This window comes from Anser cygnoides, chromosome 2 (assembly GCF_040182565.1).
Source record: "Anser cygnoides isolate HZ-2024a breed goose chromosome 2, Taihu_goose_T2T_genome, whole genome shotgun sequence".
NCBI lineage: Eukaryota > Metazoa > Chordata > Aves > Anseriformes > Anatidae > Anser > Anser cygnoides.
The window spans coordinates 108,524,284-108,541,775 of record NC_089874.1 but is presented as its reverse complement, the minus strand read 5'-3'; the positions used below and the strand labels follow the sequence as shown (position 1 = coordinate 108,541,775).

The window sequence follows — 17,492 nt, the reverse complement described above, 5'->3', positions numbered from 1 at the left end:
GTGTAACATAACCCAATAACCTTCCTTAAACCACCCAACATGTGGGCAGTAAACTTCCGTAAACCATCAGATTGTTATAGCTTATACACAGGTTGGTTAGAGAAATTAAGCAAATAATTTTGGTAATGTGGGTTTGGAGTCATCAATTGGATCACCAAATTCTACTTCCCACTATCACAGATGACCCCAGGATATATTCTGGTTCATAAATGGATCACATTCCACTTTAAAATTAGATGGTCTTCATGCTCACTGTTTTATTAGAAGCTGATACCTAGGAAATTCCACCACGTATACAGTCTCTAGATAGTGTGCCAGCATTCTCATTCAACTCAAAATGCCCTTCTCCCTCTCCAATATCTCCCCACCCAAATCAAAAAAAAAGTATTTCCCCTCATAGACAAATGATAGAGAAGTTATTTTAAGATATATGAGATGTGTTGTTTCTTCCTCTCTCTTGTAAGTTAGTATTGTTTGCACCAGTCTCCACACAGTCCTTCTTGGCACTGAATTCACTTTACCAGAACATTATTTAGGTTGTTTAGCACAACACGGTTTAAGAAAAGCCATTCTCATTTCACCCCTTTTTTTTTCCCCAACTTACTTATTCTTCTATTCCAAATTAATTTTAAAGTTTGGAAAATACAACTTCAAGTAATTCCTATGCAAGATTATCCCTCCACTCTTTTTGAGCATTTCAGATCGTATTTTCATTCTTCAGTCTAGGGTATCACAGTCGCTTGCAGGAAGGAGATTATTCAGCCTTTAAAACTTAAGCATTCTTACTTCTTCCTCAAGTATGGAAATGTTCCTTTTTCCAGCCTCCTTCCCAGCAGGCACTTACTTATGCATTTTTTCACTCTTTAAGAGTACTGCTTGTATTCAAAACTGAAGCACACTCTTGTCTTGGCCACACCTAGACAATGTTCAATTCCTATTCCATCCCTATTGTATTATCAGCCACACTTTTTCATTATTACATATATCCATATGGTAATATACATTTTTATTTTGTTTCCATTTCCTTTGCAGGGTTTAGCTCAGGATGAAATAAAATTTTCCAGAAGTCAAGCTAACAATTCCTGACCTCTAAAACGCATTTCTTTACAGATTATCTAGATTATCCCTCTTTTATTCTTAATATATCCCCCTGTTTATTCTTAATATTCTTTGTGGGTGTTGTTGGTCAGAAAGTTAGGTCTGGAGTTCACCCCTAAGAGTCACCTGTCCTTAAGATGGGAGTTCTAGAAATGTTGCTGCATTTTAAATCAAAAATGCTGCCACACTGAAATGCTCGAGCTCTTCAGACACTATCTAGTTTCCCTAAACTTATTTGGTACTTAAGGTTAAGAAAACTTTAAAGGCTGCTTTTTGTTAACATTGGATCAGAAGTAGAATACCGATGACCCACTCTCTCTGACATCCCAAGTCCCTCCAAAACCGATTTTAAAATAACACTGGTTGGTTCTTCACACGTCAATAAGTGTTTGGGAAATTGCAAAAAAATAAAGATTTGGCTGTGCAATTATTAAGATCACTCATTCTCCAGTTTAGAGTATTCCATAAAAATTCCATGTTGATTTTCCCCTCTAGTATTATCTGAAACCAGCCAGATTCTATCAACATTGTACCTTCTTTCTGCAATGTTATTTTGACTTCTACATGACATGATGCAGTAGATGTAGTCTCAACAATATCCCTCTTATTTCTCTCCAGTCTGCTTACTGATTTACAGAACAAAGAAGCTATACTACCGAAGTCATTTTTATTTCCCTTTTCTCAGGAATAATAATTTTATCCCTTTCCCCTGTATAATAGGCACAATGAAATTTGCTGCCCCAAGGGTTGGTCCATTCCTACTACAGGGAAGGATGGGGTTGGGGCTGGGTTGGAGGCTGAGCAGGCTGAGCGGCAGCAGAGAGATGAGTGCTGCAGGTCTCCCACTCCCAGCAGCTGCCCTGGCACTGCAAAGCACTGTCAGAGCTACAGAGGGCAGCAGAAAGGTGATCAAGGAAACCACGTCCTTTGGCTATGTCTGAAAGATGAGCCTGCTTTCAGTATATTGCCTGAAAAAAAAATAATAATAGCTATAACATTTAACCATCAACTTCATCACAAGCTTTTGCCGCCATGTGGCATACACAGCTGTATATCAATAGTGTGGATCCTAGCTGAGAAACACACAAATAACGCACATAAAATTAAGCCAGTGAACAAAAAAATGTATACATCCCCACTGGTCACAACCAACACAGAAAGAACTGTGAAACTCTACAATCATTTACATATGCAACAAGCTAAAAGAAGTGCATGCAATTTAACCCAGAAAAATTCATTCTTTGGAGTACAGAAAGGAGAACAAATTCTTGAAGTTTTGCGTCACTGGTATACTCAGCAGCATTTTCTTTCCATCTAAATCTGTGGGCTGACTGATCAGTCATAGGATTGCAGTATTACATGATGCATACTAAATCGTATTCTACAGCCTAAAATGCTGCTATTTTTATATGATTTTGTAAAATTCATTTTTATAATTTCATTATTTAATTCAATTTAAAAACATGCCACAAGGTCATTCAGAGTTTAAAATCTTTTCACATCCACAGTAAGCCTCCATCAGATCCCAAATTTGAGCAAGTGTGCACATTCAGGACAGCACTGTTGTCAGTGCACACAGCTGGGTCTAAATCACACTTTTTATCCTTGTCTTCCTCTAACTCAGGGCAGAAATTTCTCCTTAGGTTTTCACGGCATTAGTTGAGCAGGCTGTTACCTTAGAACAAACTCTCTTAAGTTACCACATTGTTTCTAGATTAGATTCTAAGTTTTGCACTCTCACCTTCAAAATTTAGAAGTGATAAAAGGTTTATTTTGCACATGCTTAATGGAAAGGAAGGTAATTGACCAAATTTTAATGATTTTAGCACTTATGCAAAGACAACAAAAGATAAACTAGAAAAGTAACTTTTACAAGCTATATAAAATAAAACATTGACAGCACTCTATAATAACAGTGATAATGAAAACTGGAGACACATCAACTAATCAACCACATAATGGGAGTCCCTGCTCACAATTTCTTTTGTGGAAGCCACAAAGTAAAACAATCCAAGAACTGGAGTCAGCCCTCTCAGAGTGGAACAGCCTATTTGGAAACAGCATTGCAAAGCAGTGAGAAGGGTACAGGTATTATTTATCATATGAAGAAAACTTAGTGATGCAAGACTTCTGTACTCATTGCTGTCAAGTGCAATGCTTCTTATGAGTACACTTTCACTTAGCTGGAGAGCATTTTATCTCATTTCTTAAGAAAATGTTTTGATACTAAAGAGTGAGAAAGCACACAGTATCACTAACAGGGAAGATGTCTAGCTCATTAGATGCAAGAGAATTTCTGAGGCTGGTTAAATTAAAGGCATCACTTCATTTTCACTCATCCATTGCTAGAAATTCCATGAATAAGTACTTCAGGATTTGGCCCACAGATTATAAATAACACACTCCATTGTTCACTCCCGTGAGAATACTTATAATGTTGGAAGTGGAGAAACCTAGCTGAGATGCGCTATTTTGAGCCAAAGGATGTTTATGTAGCAGCCTGGCATGCCTCCATAGGAAAACACATGCCCAATCCAGTAGAAACCCCGTTTTTAATTGCTGAAAAGCATTTTCTGAGTTATAAATAAATCTTCATACCAAATCTTCAGGCTTTTACAAAGACACTCAGTAGTTCTGAGGACATCTTAAACAGCTCTCCATCCCCCTTTAGTAAGCATCTCTATTATTGCCCAGAGTACTTTCTACTGAGCACTTAAGGATAACAGGTAATAGATCTTTTTTTTTTTTTTTTTTTTTTTTTAAAGGAACGAATCATCTCTGTGGTAAAACATGGAAGAAAAACTTCTCAAAAGGTGAAAACTCAAGCTGTGCTACCCAAAAATGTGAAGATTTTTTATTTAAATATGTTTTTAAAAGCTGTGTAAAACATTAAACATATCTTCTTTCCTTCCCAGTGTAGCAAATTTTTACATTATAACTCACAACAAGATTACGGCAGGGCTAGGCCTATGGCCTATCAATGTCCATACTGGCAGTCACTACAGAAAACCATCCTGAAGAACTGAAGTGCAGAGCACAATTTGTCAATACTATTAAAAATCCAGTAAGCAGGTACAGCCTTTATCCTATGCAGGGCAGAATAGGATGTCAACCATACAACTCATGCACAAAATGGGTACTGCTCTTTTAGCTACAGTTCCAGGTGGTCAAACCAGGTGGATTTTATCACCTATTTGGAGTACAATACCCTCATAATATTAAAATAATAGTAAGTGATACAATTGTTATGAGATGAAAGTAAAAACAGTCATGAGCTCCAACTGCTTGAACTAAAACCAGCTCCATAGACTGAAGCAGTAACAGGCATCTAAGCCTTCAGATGCACATTTGGCTGAATTTCTATTCAAAGCAGGCAACAGAAACCATGTGAGGAAGTCCTTCCAATATCAAAGTCGGTATTTCCAACCTACAAACTCATTCTTTGACGCATACACTTTAAGGAAACCAGAATGCTTGAAAGCACCCAAATTAGCTACAAGATTTCTGTTTTCAATCAAATCCTATTAATAATGCTGCTGAGAAAATGGTTTAAACTGGCTTAAAAAGACCAAAAAGTTTAAGGATCTTTCTTACATTTTCAACACAGATAAAGATGTGTGAGTTTGCAAACATCACCATTGCATAGTAGCAGACATTAAAGACTAGCCCATTGTACTGTTAGTGAATATATAAAAATGCTATATTCTTTAAACATGTCATTCTTTGTCAGTATTCCTGTACACAGTTTTAAATACCAAATTTGCCATCAGTAGAACATGGTTTTCACAGGACAAATGAGGGAAGGGAATTTTGTTAAAAAATGTCTAAACATAACTTTCAATCAGTGTTTTAGCTTTGGGGGGGTTGGTTGGTTGGCTGGCTGTTTTGTTCTTGTTGTTTCATTGCTTTTTTTTTCTGAAGTTATTTTCAAATGATTTCTGCACATATGCTTTGGGCAGCAATTCTTTCACAAGCAATGTTTAGAAATTCTTGAAAAGCTAAAATTGAAGATGTATTAGTGGATGCCCTGCTTTGAAACAGAAGGTGTATTTTTGTACTACAAACCACACAATCATGAAGTGCAAGGATTTACGATTAGGAAGTTAACAACTGGTTTTCTCTTTCATGAGATTCACAGGACTATATTCATGTAAACTCCCCATTTTGTTCAGAAATCTCAATACCATGTAATGTAGATGAGGTCTAAAATTAAGCATCTAATTTAAGATTTTTGGACTCAGTACAGGCTCAAACAGTCAACTCAGAGTACTCAGTACTATTCACTGGCTATATAGGTTGACCCAATTCATAACTTGAATATTTAAGTTTTATATCTAATGTCAGTGTGAAACTCCAGAAAATTAGTGCAACTGAGAGTGAAAATACTGCTCATAAAACAGATGCATTAAACTGATGCGCATGCACATACATAAATCAAAATAATGTTTGTGTTTTGTTTTTTTTCTATATTCATTTGAATCAGTGCTGTCCTGAAACTTCTTGAGCTATATTTGGTGATCCAAATTTGCCACTGTAGCCCTTTTGCATCTTGCAATTCTATGCAAATTATTCCAGATCATAAGCCCTTTCATATCTGCAAAACAGTCTCCTATTCCATTTCTTTACCATGGTTTCAGCAATACTCAAAATAATGCTCAATTAAAAATTACTGTGATTTAGATTTTTTTCATCAGCTCATCGATCTAGACATTTTTGAAACATCACTTTTACAGATCCGTGCTATATTAGTATTTTTAGTACCAAAGAGACAGAAGTTTTAATATGCTGAGCAGTATCTCCATTCAGAAGCAATTCCATTCCTGTTGCCACTAACATGAAGTTAGCAAAGTCCAGTCCATGCTTGAAATTCTGTGTTGTTTTTTTTTTTTATTATTATTTGATTTTTATTATCATCATTATTTACATGGTGGCTGGCCACATAGTCTTATTATTCATATCTAGAATATCAGAGAATATGAACTGAAATAATGTTAACAAAACTAACTACATGCAAACTCACCTCTGCTATACACAAAAGAAAGGCCACACAGAAAACAGTTACGTAGTACTGTTGATGAGCTATTGGTCCAAAACAGAGCAAATCTATATTGTCATGCTTTATTATTTCTGTCACCACAGTATGTACAAGTCCTTGATAAGGACTAGGACCTCCACACAGTTGACTTTAGACGCAAACAAAAAGATCACTAATATAACCATCTCTGAATCAGAAGTTAGAAAGTAGACTTTTAAACAGTTTACTGTCTACGTGTCATCTCCAATGAAACAGATAATCAGTTGCTGATTTTAGAGGTAATTCATGTAGAAAACCACTGCCCAAATCACATGGTGTTACAATGCATGCAAATAGGCATCTACCTCAAAAGCAGTTCTCATCAGGAACCCTTGAAAAATTGGCCTAATCAAGTTCTGAAGTACTTCCGGACAAAAATATTATTTGCAACAAAACTTCTTTTTTATAGTTGTTGCATGCAGAGTAGTACATTTCACTGTATAATCAACTTTGTAATCACAGATTTCAAGGATTATAAATAATAGATAGGGCTGAACAAGACAGTTAACCAAAGAAATTTTCAGCTGCACATAAAAGCTCATGAATACAATTTCCCTTATTCAGCTAGCTTCATGGACAATGAAGTAATACTTCTTGTAGCCAAACATGTTCAGCTAAATCTTAAGTAACTCGGCATTTCAGATCTAATTGAAGGACATGTTTCCTTTTCTTTAGAAGAAGTTGGTATTTTCAATGGGCAAGGTAGTATCTTGAAACAAATACGCAGAGACAGGAGACTGTGCCTCTTCCAAGTTCAAGGACTAATATAGTTTTATCTTAGCAATTCTATTTTAAAGAAGATTAAAGAAAAAGCTTAAGAAAAAATAGGAAAAACATAAATTATTAAGCTTTAAATACCATTCAAACTATTTCAGAAAGTATAGTACTTTTCCCCAGTGTATCTAAACTTCTAGGTTTCTTTCAAAACAAAAATTAATCTAGTCTGACATTGTTCATTCCAGACTATGGAGCTTCTAATTCTACAGTCAGGAAAACCCTTACCCTTGGCAGATAGGAGTTGAATAAATTTAGTAAATGCAAGATGTAAGACAATAAACTCAGAAGACAGATGGAAGAGCAAGAGGTGGCAAAGTTTGTCAGAGATTGTGACTGGGAATTTGAATGAACCAGGAGAAGACAAGGAAGGAAAACTTTGGTGGAGAAAGCTCAAAAGATTAAAAAGACTTACTCAAATGAAGCAAAGGCTTCAGGAAAAACAATGATTTTAACAAAACAGAAATGGAAGGGAAGATCAAAAATATTGTTTATGGGAAAGAAATGAAAGTGGGAAAAAAAAAAAAATAAAAAGACAAGTAAAATATATAGCCGCATTGTGGTTTTGTTTAGTTTTTGAATAAAGTTTGTTTTACTTAACTTTTGACTCTTTGATTTAATGGTGGCTTGGCTGGTTTTAGTTAAAGTAGTTATAATTTCCCTTTTTTTTTCTATCCTCTGTACATGGAAAAAAAAAATCCCTCCGCACTTTGTAGAAAGAAATATTGTCTCACACACACACAAAATTTGAAAAGGTGACAGGTATGGTGGACCGAAATGGTTACATTCAGACACACTGAATTCACCTGTGAAACTAATTCTCATGAATGCATCATAACATGAAATTTAGGAGAAACTTAATGCAATATGACACATAGTATAAGGAAATTATCCAAAATCCTAAGAAAGCACTATCCCCTCTGATGAAAGATTTCTGCCATCAGTGATGCAAACTAACGTCTATCAAAGTCATAGGAAGTTTTAATCAAATAAACTTTTTAGACTCTAGAAGATTAGCATGTTTCTCCACAATCCCTCTTGGCATCTAGAAAATGGCTCTGTTCATCCTGACAATGGTACAGAAGAGGCAGCGAAAATAAAACACACAAAAACAACGTGGTAACTGCATGTTAGCTGGGAAGCTGCACCTAAACTCCTCAGTGAGTGCCTCCCTCTCAGCTGTCACCTTCAGCACTTCTAAGAGAAGCTTTAGCTCACACATGGGCATTTACAGATGTTTCATTCTCATACTGTCCCTGTAATTTTCCACTTTAAAAATGACTGGCACCCTTACTTAGAGTGGGATTTCCTACATTTTATGCTTATTTTATTTATTTTTCAGCTCTCTTTTTTCTGTCTCCACTGGATACTTACACAGTCAACATGAACTTGGCCCACCCAACTGGTGTGGGTCCTGGCCAAAAGGCAGTGTGCTACTTTCTTAGATTTATTGTTAGAAACTGAGTGAAGACTGATGTGGGGAAGTAAAATAATACGGAGAGACATGATAGAAACATAGAAATTAAGGTATGAAATACATTTACTAAGTAGACCTCTTTCCCTTCTGCACAGAAGTGTTTGGGGAAGATGGCTCCTTCAGCCAGGGGTGAGAGATTTGAACTCTATAGCTAACAGGTGAGCTCTCAAAAGAGCTCTAATTCTCAGCTGATTCATAACTCTGCCAAAAGACTCCAACCGCAATTCTCAAAGAGTCCAAATTTGGTCTAATTCAAATTTACCCCACTGTAAACAATTTTTGGAAATTTGACTTTCATCTATCTATAACTCATATCCCATTTATGAATAACATCTAGCAATACTACCACCCTCATGCAATCCTTTCCACTTTTTTACCTTTAGTTCGGGTGTAGAGAATGTATATAAACTACATAGCACATACCTCTGTCATTTGATGCTACTATAATCACATGAAATAATTATAACATAAAACAAAAAAAAAGAATGCAAAATGGGTTAATTCAGTACAGATGCTCTTCTAAATGAAGCAAGTCTGTGACATGCACTGTAACAGGATATAATTTCAGTAAGTCCTTCAAAGATTTAAATAAAAAAAAAAAGATCTGCATCCATCCTAGCTAAAGTAAAAGAAAAATAGTGAGTCATCATAATTAGAATAGGTCAGTATACACTTTCCACAGCACAAATCTAACTGCCTTTTTTTTTCTCCATGCAGGGACCTGGAGAAGAAAGTGCTCTTCCTTATGCAAGATCCCCTATACGTAGAGTGGGTGAAAATTCACATGAGCAGAAACCTTGCACACATACAGATGGTTTTGTTTAGTTTAGCCTTCTTCTTACTTAAGCTGATGAAAAAACACTAGCAAAAATTGGGACAACATAAGTTGAACTTCCACTTGTGAAAATTAAGTTTGGTACTCTCACTGTGTGCCACTCATTAATGAATAGTTCATCAGATATTTCTGAAAGTTCTGCTTGCTCTCTATCTTCTCAGTAAAGAGAAAAGAGGATGACAGCTTGCAGAGTTACTCTAAAACAGAACCTGAAACTCACCAAGAACTGTTCTCAGAGCATTGTGCGGTATTATTTTTCATACTGATCTGAAGGAGAATCAGGAGAGCAGGAAAAGGAATGTTTCATGCAGCACTAGTACTTTGAAATTCAGTCATCTGCAATCTCATCCAACAGGCTACTAGGTGACATCAGTAGATGATAAGACATGATTGCATCCTCACTGCAAATTCCACTCACAAATTCCACTCCAGATCACAAACTCTTAAGTGTCAATACTGTTATACAGCCATTTCTGCTGACTTTCAAGAAGTCACTCCTCTATAGACAACAGGCACCCTACAAATAGCAAGAATATAATACTAGATAGAAATAATTTTTATCTTCATAGGTTGGCACAATTGTTTTCATATTTTAAATTGTGAAAGTTCGATAGGTATGTGATACATAGATGTTATTTGTTATCTCTACCAGTAAACCTTTTATATTATTTTTATTAAGGCAGTTGTATAATGTAAATCAGGATGACAATGGTGTTTAAATAAGTACCTAAAACTCAGTTGAGTGAAAAATCTGAGACCAAATTTAATTTTTAAAAGTAGCTACAAATCCAGCCCTTGTGCACAGTAAGATGCCTTTGGGTTGTTTCTGACAGCTCATTTTTCACCCAGATCACTTCAGTATTCCAAGTGAAATAATGCCATAAAAGTATCCTCAGTACCCAGCTGCACCTTGGGGCAAAACAAACAAACAAACAAACAAAAAACATCAGGCTTGGAAGTCCTTCAGCACCAAAGCCAGCCTACAGAGAAACTGCAGTGTCTGAGTTTATAGCATGTATTACAAATGAGCTCACTTAATAAGGGAAAAACCCTCACCACCAAGGCTTTTGCAGGTACTGTGCCCAGCACAGAATCTTAAAAATGAATCAAGGAATGTCTTACCTTGCATCGTTGTTTTTGTGGGTTCTGAAAACAGAGGAATGAGCAGGAGGTAGATGAGGTAGACAAAGGAGAGCCCATTGTAACGGAAAGCACAGGCTGTGAGAAAAGAAAAAGAACATACTGCTTAATCAGGGTAAGCATATATAATAGCACAAAACATTTACAATTTGAGTTTCCTATTTACCATAGCAATTTTTTACCATTTATTTAAGTTATTTCTACGCAAATGTTCAAGTTGCTGCTTAAATTAATAAAATTAAGTACACTTATGAGGCATTTTCATAGTAATATGCATTTTTAAGCTTAGCACTGAAGATGCATCCAAGTTACAAAGACTGTATGGAATGATGGACAAGTTAGTTGGCAGCTGAACCTGTTACTTTCCTCACCTGTAAACTCACAAAACCACCCCCCCCCAAAAATATAGAGGGATGCATAAAGTAGTATTGATTGTCTCTCTTTAAGAAATTACATACAAGTTCATTATATTACAAATAAGGATTATCATTAAATAATGCAGAAAAACAATGAATTGTATTCAGATTCCAAATTAGAGCATGCCTAAAATAACCAGTTGTCCTTTAAATGACATCACTTAATTCGAGAGCAATTTGATTTTTACTGTCACCCATTTGTTTGCTTTTACAAAATCCTTCTAGTGAAAAGATTGTGAATTATAAACGAAAAAGGGCTTGATAACTTGCAACTGGTGTTGTACTGATTTTTATAAAGAACAGAACTCTCCACTAACTTTGTCTAATGTTTCCTATTGTATACATTTAGTGCAAGCGTTTTCCTGGCAACACCCATATCAGCAGGCTGTTAAAAGGGGCAGCAATATTGCTACAACCCAGACACATCCTTTCTAAGGATGTCATGCATATTCTGTGCTGAAAGGATAGTATATGGACTTCCTTACTGAAAGGATAAAAACCTCCACCACCAACAAAATGAAGTAATCTCTAAATCCACTGTGCAGCTGATATCGGAATATTATGAGACCTACTACATTAAACTTTCGCATGAGATAAAGCAACTGCTGAGGAGTCAGGAGATGTCATTTATTCACTCATGGAATGTAACTAATATAAATTCAGTTTTCTCAGCTATATCCAAAACAACTTGATTTTGGAGAAAAAATGCAGCCTTAGTTCTGCCAGAAATGTGTATCCCAAAAGAAAACAAGTTTCTCCAGTCACCACTTCATGAAATGTATTGTTACTATATAGAGAATGAGTTGACAACTTAAGCATTAATTGATCCTCATCACATCTCTCCATTCTGGTTATAAATACAAAACCCAAAAAGTCTCACTTTTAACAAACAAATCCATACAACAACTATAATTCTTGTCTTCCAAACTAACTAATGTTTTGAATAAGACTCCAACTCCTTAATAGCCCTGATACAAAGACTTTGGACTCTCGCCCCATATCTGCAGTTTAGCCAAGAAATGTGTGATCTTTATGGGTATATCTGGCAAGAAGGAAGAACAAGTAGCATCTATGTTCTATTTCTAAACGCGATTCTGCCACCAGCCTTCAAAAAAAAAAAAATCCATGAAGTTTAATAGAAGTTTGTTTGGTGTGAAATCCAGAATGCTTAAGAGCAACTTCTGATGTCTGAAAAAAAATTAAACCCAGGCAGACTACTTCTTTTGCTTAATGCTTAAACTTCCTTTACAGACACTGTCTTTAAAGACCACCTGAAGACTTATACTTACATCTGTAACCAAGAAAAAGTAAATGGGCCTATCCCACAGGGAATTTTGTAAGCAATTATCAGAACTTTAAAGTGAACGTACTTGAGAAGAGGGAGTCAGCCCTGCTATATGCACTTACTTACAGGGCGCTCTGCAGAGGAGCAGAGGATGTGCTATGACCATTAGTGGCATTCTTGGAAAGAATGGCAACAAGGACACTTCCGAGGTCAGGACAAATCCATAAATCAGCCTGTTTGCAAATTTAATTTGGGGTGGGAAGAAGTTCTTTGGCATCCATAGGGAAAGGTGGTTCAAGGTTGACCTGAAGCCTGATGGCTTTTCCACCAGTATTTAAAGGAAAGGATCAATGTTCTCAGTCACCCTGGTAGCACATCCAGTTATTGCAGAGGCCTAGTCAATCAGCTTTTAATCTTGTTAAGTGGCTTACTTGATTTCAGTACAATATTATACACATTTTCTTCTTGCGATAATATTCTTCAGAACTGAGCTTGCTATGTTTCTTGAACAGCATCTAGCAATCAGCTTCATCAGTGCAAGCAAAAAAAAAAAAAAGCAACTGGGTGATTTTAGACAACCACCTCTGTTAGCAGTATGTCAATAAATGCCTTGGTAAAAAGTTCATGTCAAATATATAGAATCTTTATCTATACCCAAGCACCACCTAGTAAAATAATAATCTTGCCTACACATTGCCTGGACAGCTATGCTTATTTAAGCTCTTGCAAGAGCACCAGCAATAAATTTCTCATAATTAATAAATTAAAAAACCCAAAACTTGGCTGTGATTTATTTTTTTTAAACGTCAGTCCATTCACTATTTCCCTATCTTTTTTCATGATCTCCATTCATCTAGTGTATTTTTCTGAAGAGATTAGTGTCTTAAAAAGCTACTCTGCCACAGCAAAAAGCTACAATCAAACACATTTTTAGTACAATTACAGATTAGAAAACAACTGCTGCAGTGTATTTACATATTTACTCTGCATTATAACTTTATTTGTCAAATACATAGATTCTTAAATTCGAATAGTTTCAATTGGAAAGGACCTACACAAAGATCATTGAGTCCAACTGTCAGGGCTGATCCACAGTTAAAACATCATTGTGAGTGAGATCCAAATGCCTCTTAAACACTGTCAGGCACAGGGCATCAAACACCTCACTAGGAAGCCTGTTCCAGTGTCCAACTAACCTCTTGGTAAAGTTTTTCCTAATGTCTAGTCTGAACCTCCCCTGACACAGTTTTCAGCCATTCCCACACATCCTGTCATCAGATATCAGGGAGAAAAGATGACCATTTCCCTCTCCACTTTTCCTCCTTGGGAAGTTGTGGAGTTACCCCTCAACCTCCTTTTCTTCAAGCTTAACAAACCCATAGTACATGCCTTGCAGCCTTTTAACCGGCCTTGTTGCCCTTCTCTGACACATTCAAGTATTTTAATGCCATTTTTATATCGTGGAGCCCAGAACTCCACACAATATTCAAGGTGAGGCCACACCAATAGTAAACACAGTGGGATAATTACCTCATTTGAACAGCTGGCTACACTGTGTTTAACGCACCCCAAAACATGGTTTGCCCTCTTGTCTGCCAGTGTACACTGCTGGCTCATGTTTAGCCTACTGTCAACTAGCACCATTCTCAAGCCACTCTTCTCTCAATCTGTAATTTTGTCCAGCATCACTCAATCCCAAATGCAGAATCCAGTTTCTGTCATTAAACTTTATGCCACTGCTGAAGGCCCAATGCTCCAGTCTATCTAGATCCCTCTGCAAGGCCTCTCATTCCTCAAGAGTCCACATCACTTCCCAGTTTAGTATCTCCAGCAAATTTACTAAGGATGCATTCAACTCCTGCATCCATATCATTGATTAAAACATTGAACAGAACTGACCCCAATATTGAGCCTTGGGGAATCACACCGCTAGTGATCAGACAGATTACTTCCATTCATTACAACACCTTACACCCTAACATTCAGTCAGTTCTTTGCCCACCATAGCATGTACCTGCTCATCACACAACTGCACAATTCGTCCAGAGGAATGCTGTGCCAAAAGCCTTGCTGAAATGCAGAAAACTTCATCTACCACCTTCCCTTCATCCATTAAGTGGGTACCCTTATTATAGAAGGATATCAAGTTCTGATACTCAAAACTGCCAGGAAGTCATCACTGGACATGAAATCAGCTTCAGTTTGCTCTGAGAAAAAAGAGGATGATCCAAAAAAGCGAACAAACCCATCATCTCTCCCATCAGCACTCCCTTTGTCGTTCACAAAGGTCTCCTTTGCAAAGGCAGCCATAAGCAGATGCCCACCACAGCAAAAATTCCCATCTGAGGTCAATGGGATTCCATCAATGGAAAAAGCACCTACACAAATGACTTTCTTGGCAAGCCAGGTGGCATAGAAATTTCTGGATATTTGGGTTACATTGTTCAGTTTGCACTATCAGTTCTGTCTCAAAATTAATGCAATTTTAGCATTTTACTTTTGTTACCTCTCCTTGAAATTGTCTAATCGATTAGCAAAATTAATTTCAGAGGAATTATTCTTGAACTATATTTACTTTTAAATTTACTGCTTTCTATTTCTAGACTTGCGGAGACTGTGTTCTCAAAGCTTTATTTCTCTGCAACTATATAAAACTGACTGTTAACAGACAATACTTTTCCATACAAACCTTGCCTTATATTTTTTCACATAGGTGCCTGCAGGAATACAAAAATACTTTGAAGACATTTGTTGAAAACAACAACAATAACAACAAAAAACTTCCTAAGCCAGAAATGTTAATTTTATTATATTTTTAAATTTTTATTATATTTATATTATTATATTATTACATTTTAGTATCCCAGAAAACTTTCTGTCTCTTAGTTTCAGGTATATGGATTTGCCTAAAAAGAACAATAAATGCAAAGCTTGAATAGGTAAATACACGACACATACAAAGTCCATGCACAATTTTGTCTTTTCAGATTTTTTAAACAACCTTCCTCAATGTTTTCTAACAGCCTCTAGTAAGAAAACTCTGGAAATAGGATTTTCATCTCTGAAACTCTGCTATTGTTCAGATTCCAATGGCAGCAGTAATTCACAATTGTGAAAGGACATAAAAACCAACTACTGATATACAACATATTAGCATATTAGAAGTAAACTCGTTTTTTTTTCTAATTAGCTCTTTTATAGTTTTATAATAACTTTAAAGCATCTTCCCCTGGGTGGAGAAAAATGAGTGCTCTGTAACACACGAAACTGAATTCTCCATTCATAGGTGATTATTTTAAATGTTTTTGTTTTTATGCATAACATAGCAGAAAAAAATATTCTCTTTAAATCATTATCTCACAACTATATCTAAGACAAAGTCATGATAATTTCATATACCTTTACGCATACCCGTCAAAAAGAAATATATAGTAAAAAAATAACATGCAGATTTATAAAATTTTCAAACTGCCATACAAATTATTTGTGGCAAAAACAAATAAATAGAAAGATAGCTGTAGAGTATCTCATCTTTTTTATATTGTCATTTGATCAATCAGATTAAAAATTAGACACAGATAACTAATGTTTACATTTCACCATGTCTGTAAATGTATTCATAACTCACTAATCCCACTATATGTAATACATATCTTTAATATATATGTATGTATATACTTTAACACACATTCATAAAGAAAAAAAAAATCAATAAAGCCTGCTCTGCCAATACATTTTGCGGAGCTATAGAGAACAGAAATAACCGCTGAATACTTAAGTTTTGCAATGGAGAACACATTGCAAAATATTTTTTTCTCCTATTATGTTACATTAACTAGAGCAAATATTTCTGTTTAAAGCCTTAAAAAAGCCCCCAAATATGAGTAGAATCATTAACATAATGATCCATAATTTCTATTAGATAAGAGTATCAGAATATGTGAGGTTTAAGAACCACTCCTTCCCCAGTCTTACACAAGAATTAATAATTGAGTTCTTTTCTCTGCTTTTGAAATTAAGAAGAATTGACATTACACCTGGGAACTTACAGATTATTAACATTTTAAGGGTTGTTTGTACATTTCTTGGCACAGTCAATAAAAACAGTCAATATTTCAGCACTAAAAGAGAACATTCATTATTGTATTTGCTTTTTCCTAAAAAAAAAAAAAAGAAACGTGCATTTCACTGTGATTTCACACAATCATCATCTAAAATTATGTGAAAAGAACATACTCTTAAGTGAGATATCTTTCAAAATTAATTTTTCTCTTCCTTTATTAGGCAATACACTTTTAAATGTCCCAGACTACAGATTATACATCTCTGTACATATGCATTCAAAAACAAAAATAAGGGATTCCCAGACAGCCCAAAATTTATATCTCATTAAGGAAAACTGATGTTTGCTCAAACTATTTTAAAGTGAACCATATCTTTAACACAGAATTAGTACAAGAACTATTTTTCAAGTTTTTATTAAAATAAAGTTGGAAATTTTAACTCATTCTTGGGATAGATATGTGCAGCATACACCATACAAAACAGAAAATCCTAAATCATATGATAACTTATAAACGTTTTGTTCTAGATTTTAATTTTCAGTATTATACGACAGCCAAAGAAGCATGTTTTAACACTTGAAGAAATCTACTACTATTCTTAGACTCACCACCAAGTTTCAAGATGTAAACACTGGGTATTTCCAAGCAAACATCAGAATTCTAACACCTGCACTAGGTTATTATTTTCATATTTACACTAACAGCTCTTTCTTTTTTTCTACTTAAAGAGGTTAATTTTTATAGAACATGCATTTCATCTATTAAACAAGAAAACTTGGAGGGCAAAACAGGGTGGTAATAGAGGAATCTGATCTTCAAAAGGTATGGAAAAAAATAACTTCATGAAAGATTTTAGTTTCGCTCTACACAAATTTTAAAAGAAATTCCATTTAGAAGATGAGACTATCTGTTCCACATCAGCCTTCAAGAGTGTGTGCGTACTATCAAAGGGCTACTGACTTGTAAACTAGAATTGTAAGCTAGTGTTAAAAGCCACTACCACAGAAAATATGACAGGCAGATGAAGACACAATTAGCCATCCTGTCACTATTTCTGAATTTATCTTAATAAAAAGTCACTATTGTTAATGTTAACAGAATAACACAATGCTTGTTATACCCTCTTCTGTTTAAGAAATGTGCTGAGATTTTTTTCATATATTTCTTTCTATATTCTTTCCACATTATTCTTAGCATTATCCTTTCTAGATTAATTTGTTCATGTTTATGTGTGCAATAGCATGAGAAGGAATCACTTCAGCGAACTAAATGCCATATGTCTTCTACCTTCATTCAGCAGGATATTGCACAATGTTTGCATCCTGATTA

At 35.4% G+C, this 17,492-nt stretch overlaps 1 protein-coding gene across 4 annotated transcripts in view; it reads right to left on the bottom strand.

Annotated features, from left to right (window-relative positions):
• PIEZO2 (piezo type mechanosensitive ion channel component 2) overlaps positions 1-17,492 on the bottom strand; it is a 313,186-nt gene that overhangs the window by 246,251 nt on the left and 49,443 nt on the right. For all 4 annotated transcript variants that reach the window (XM_066992758.1, XM_048077088.2, XM_066992759.1 and 1 more), the window contains exon 2: positions 10,381-10,476. In XM_066992758.1, coding sequence (XP_066848859.1) covers positions 10,381-10,476 — 96 coding nt within the window. The remainder of the gene's footprint in view (positions 1-10,380; positions 10,477-17,492) is intronic.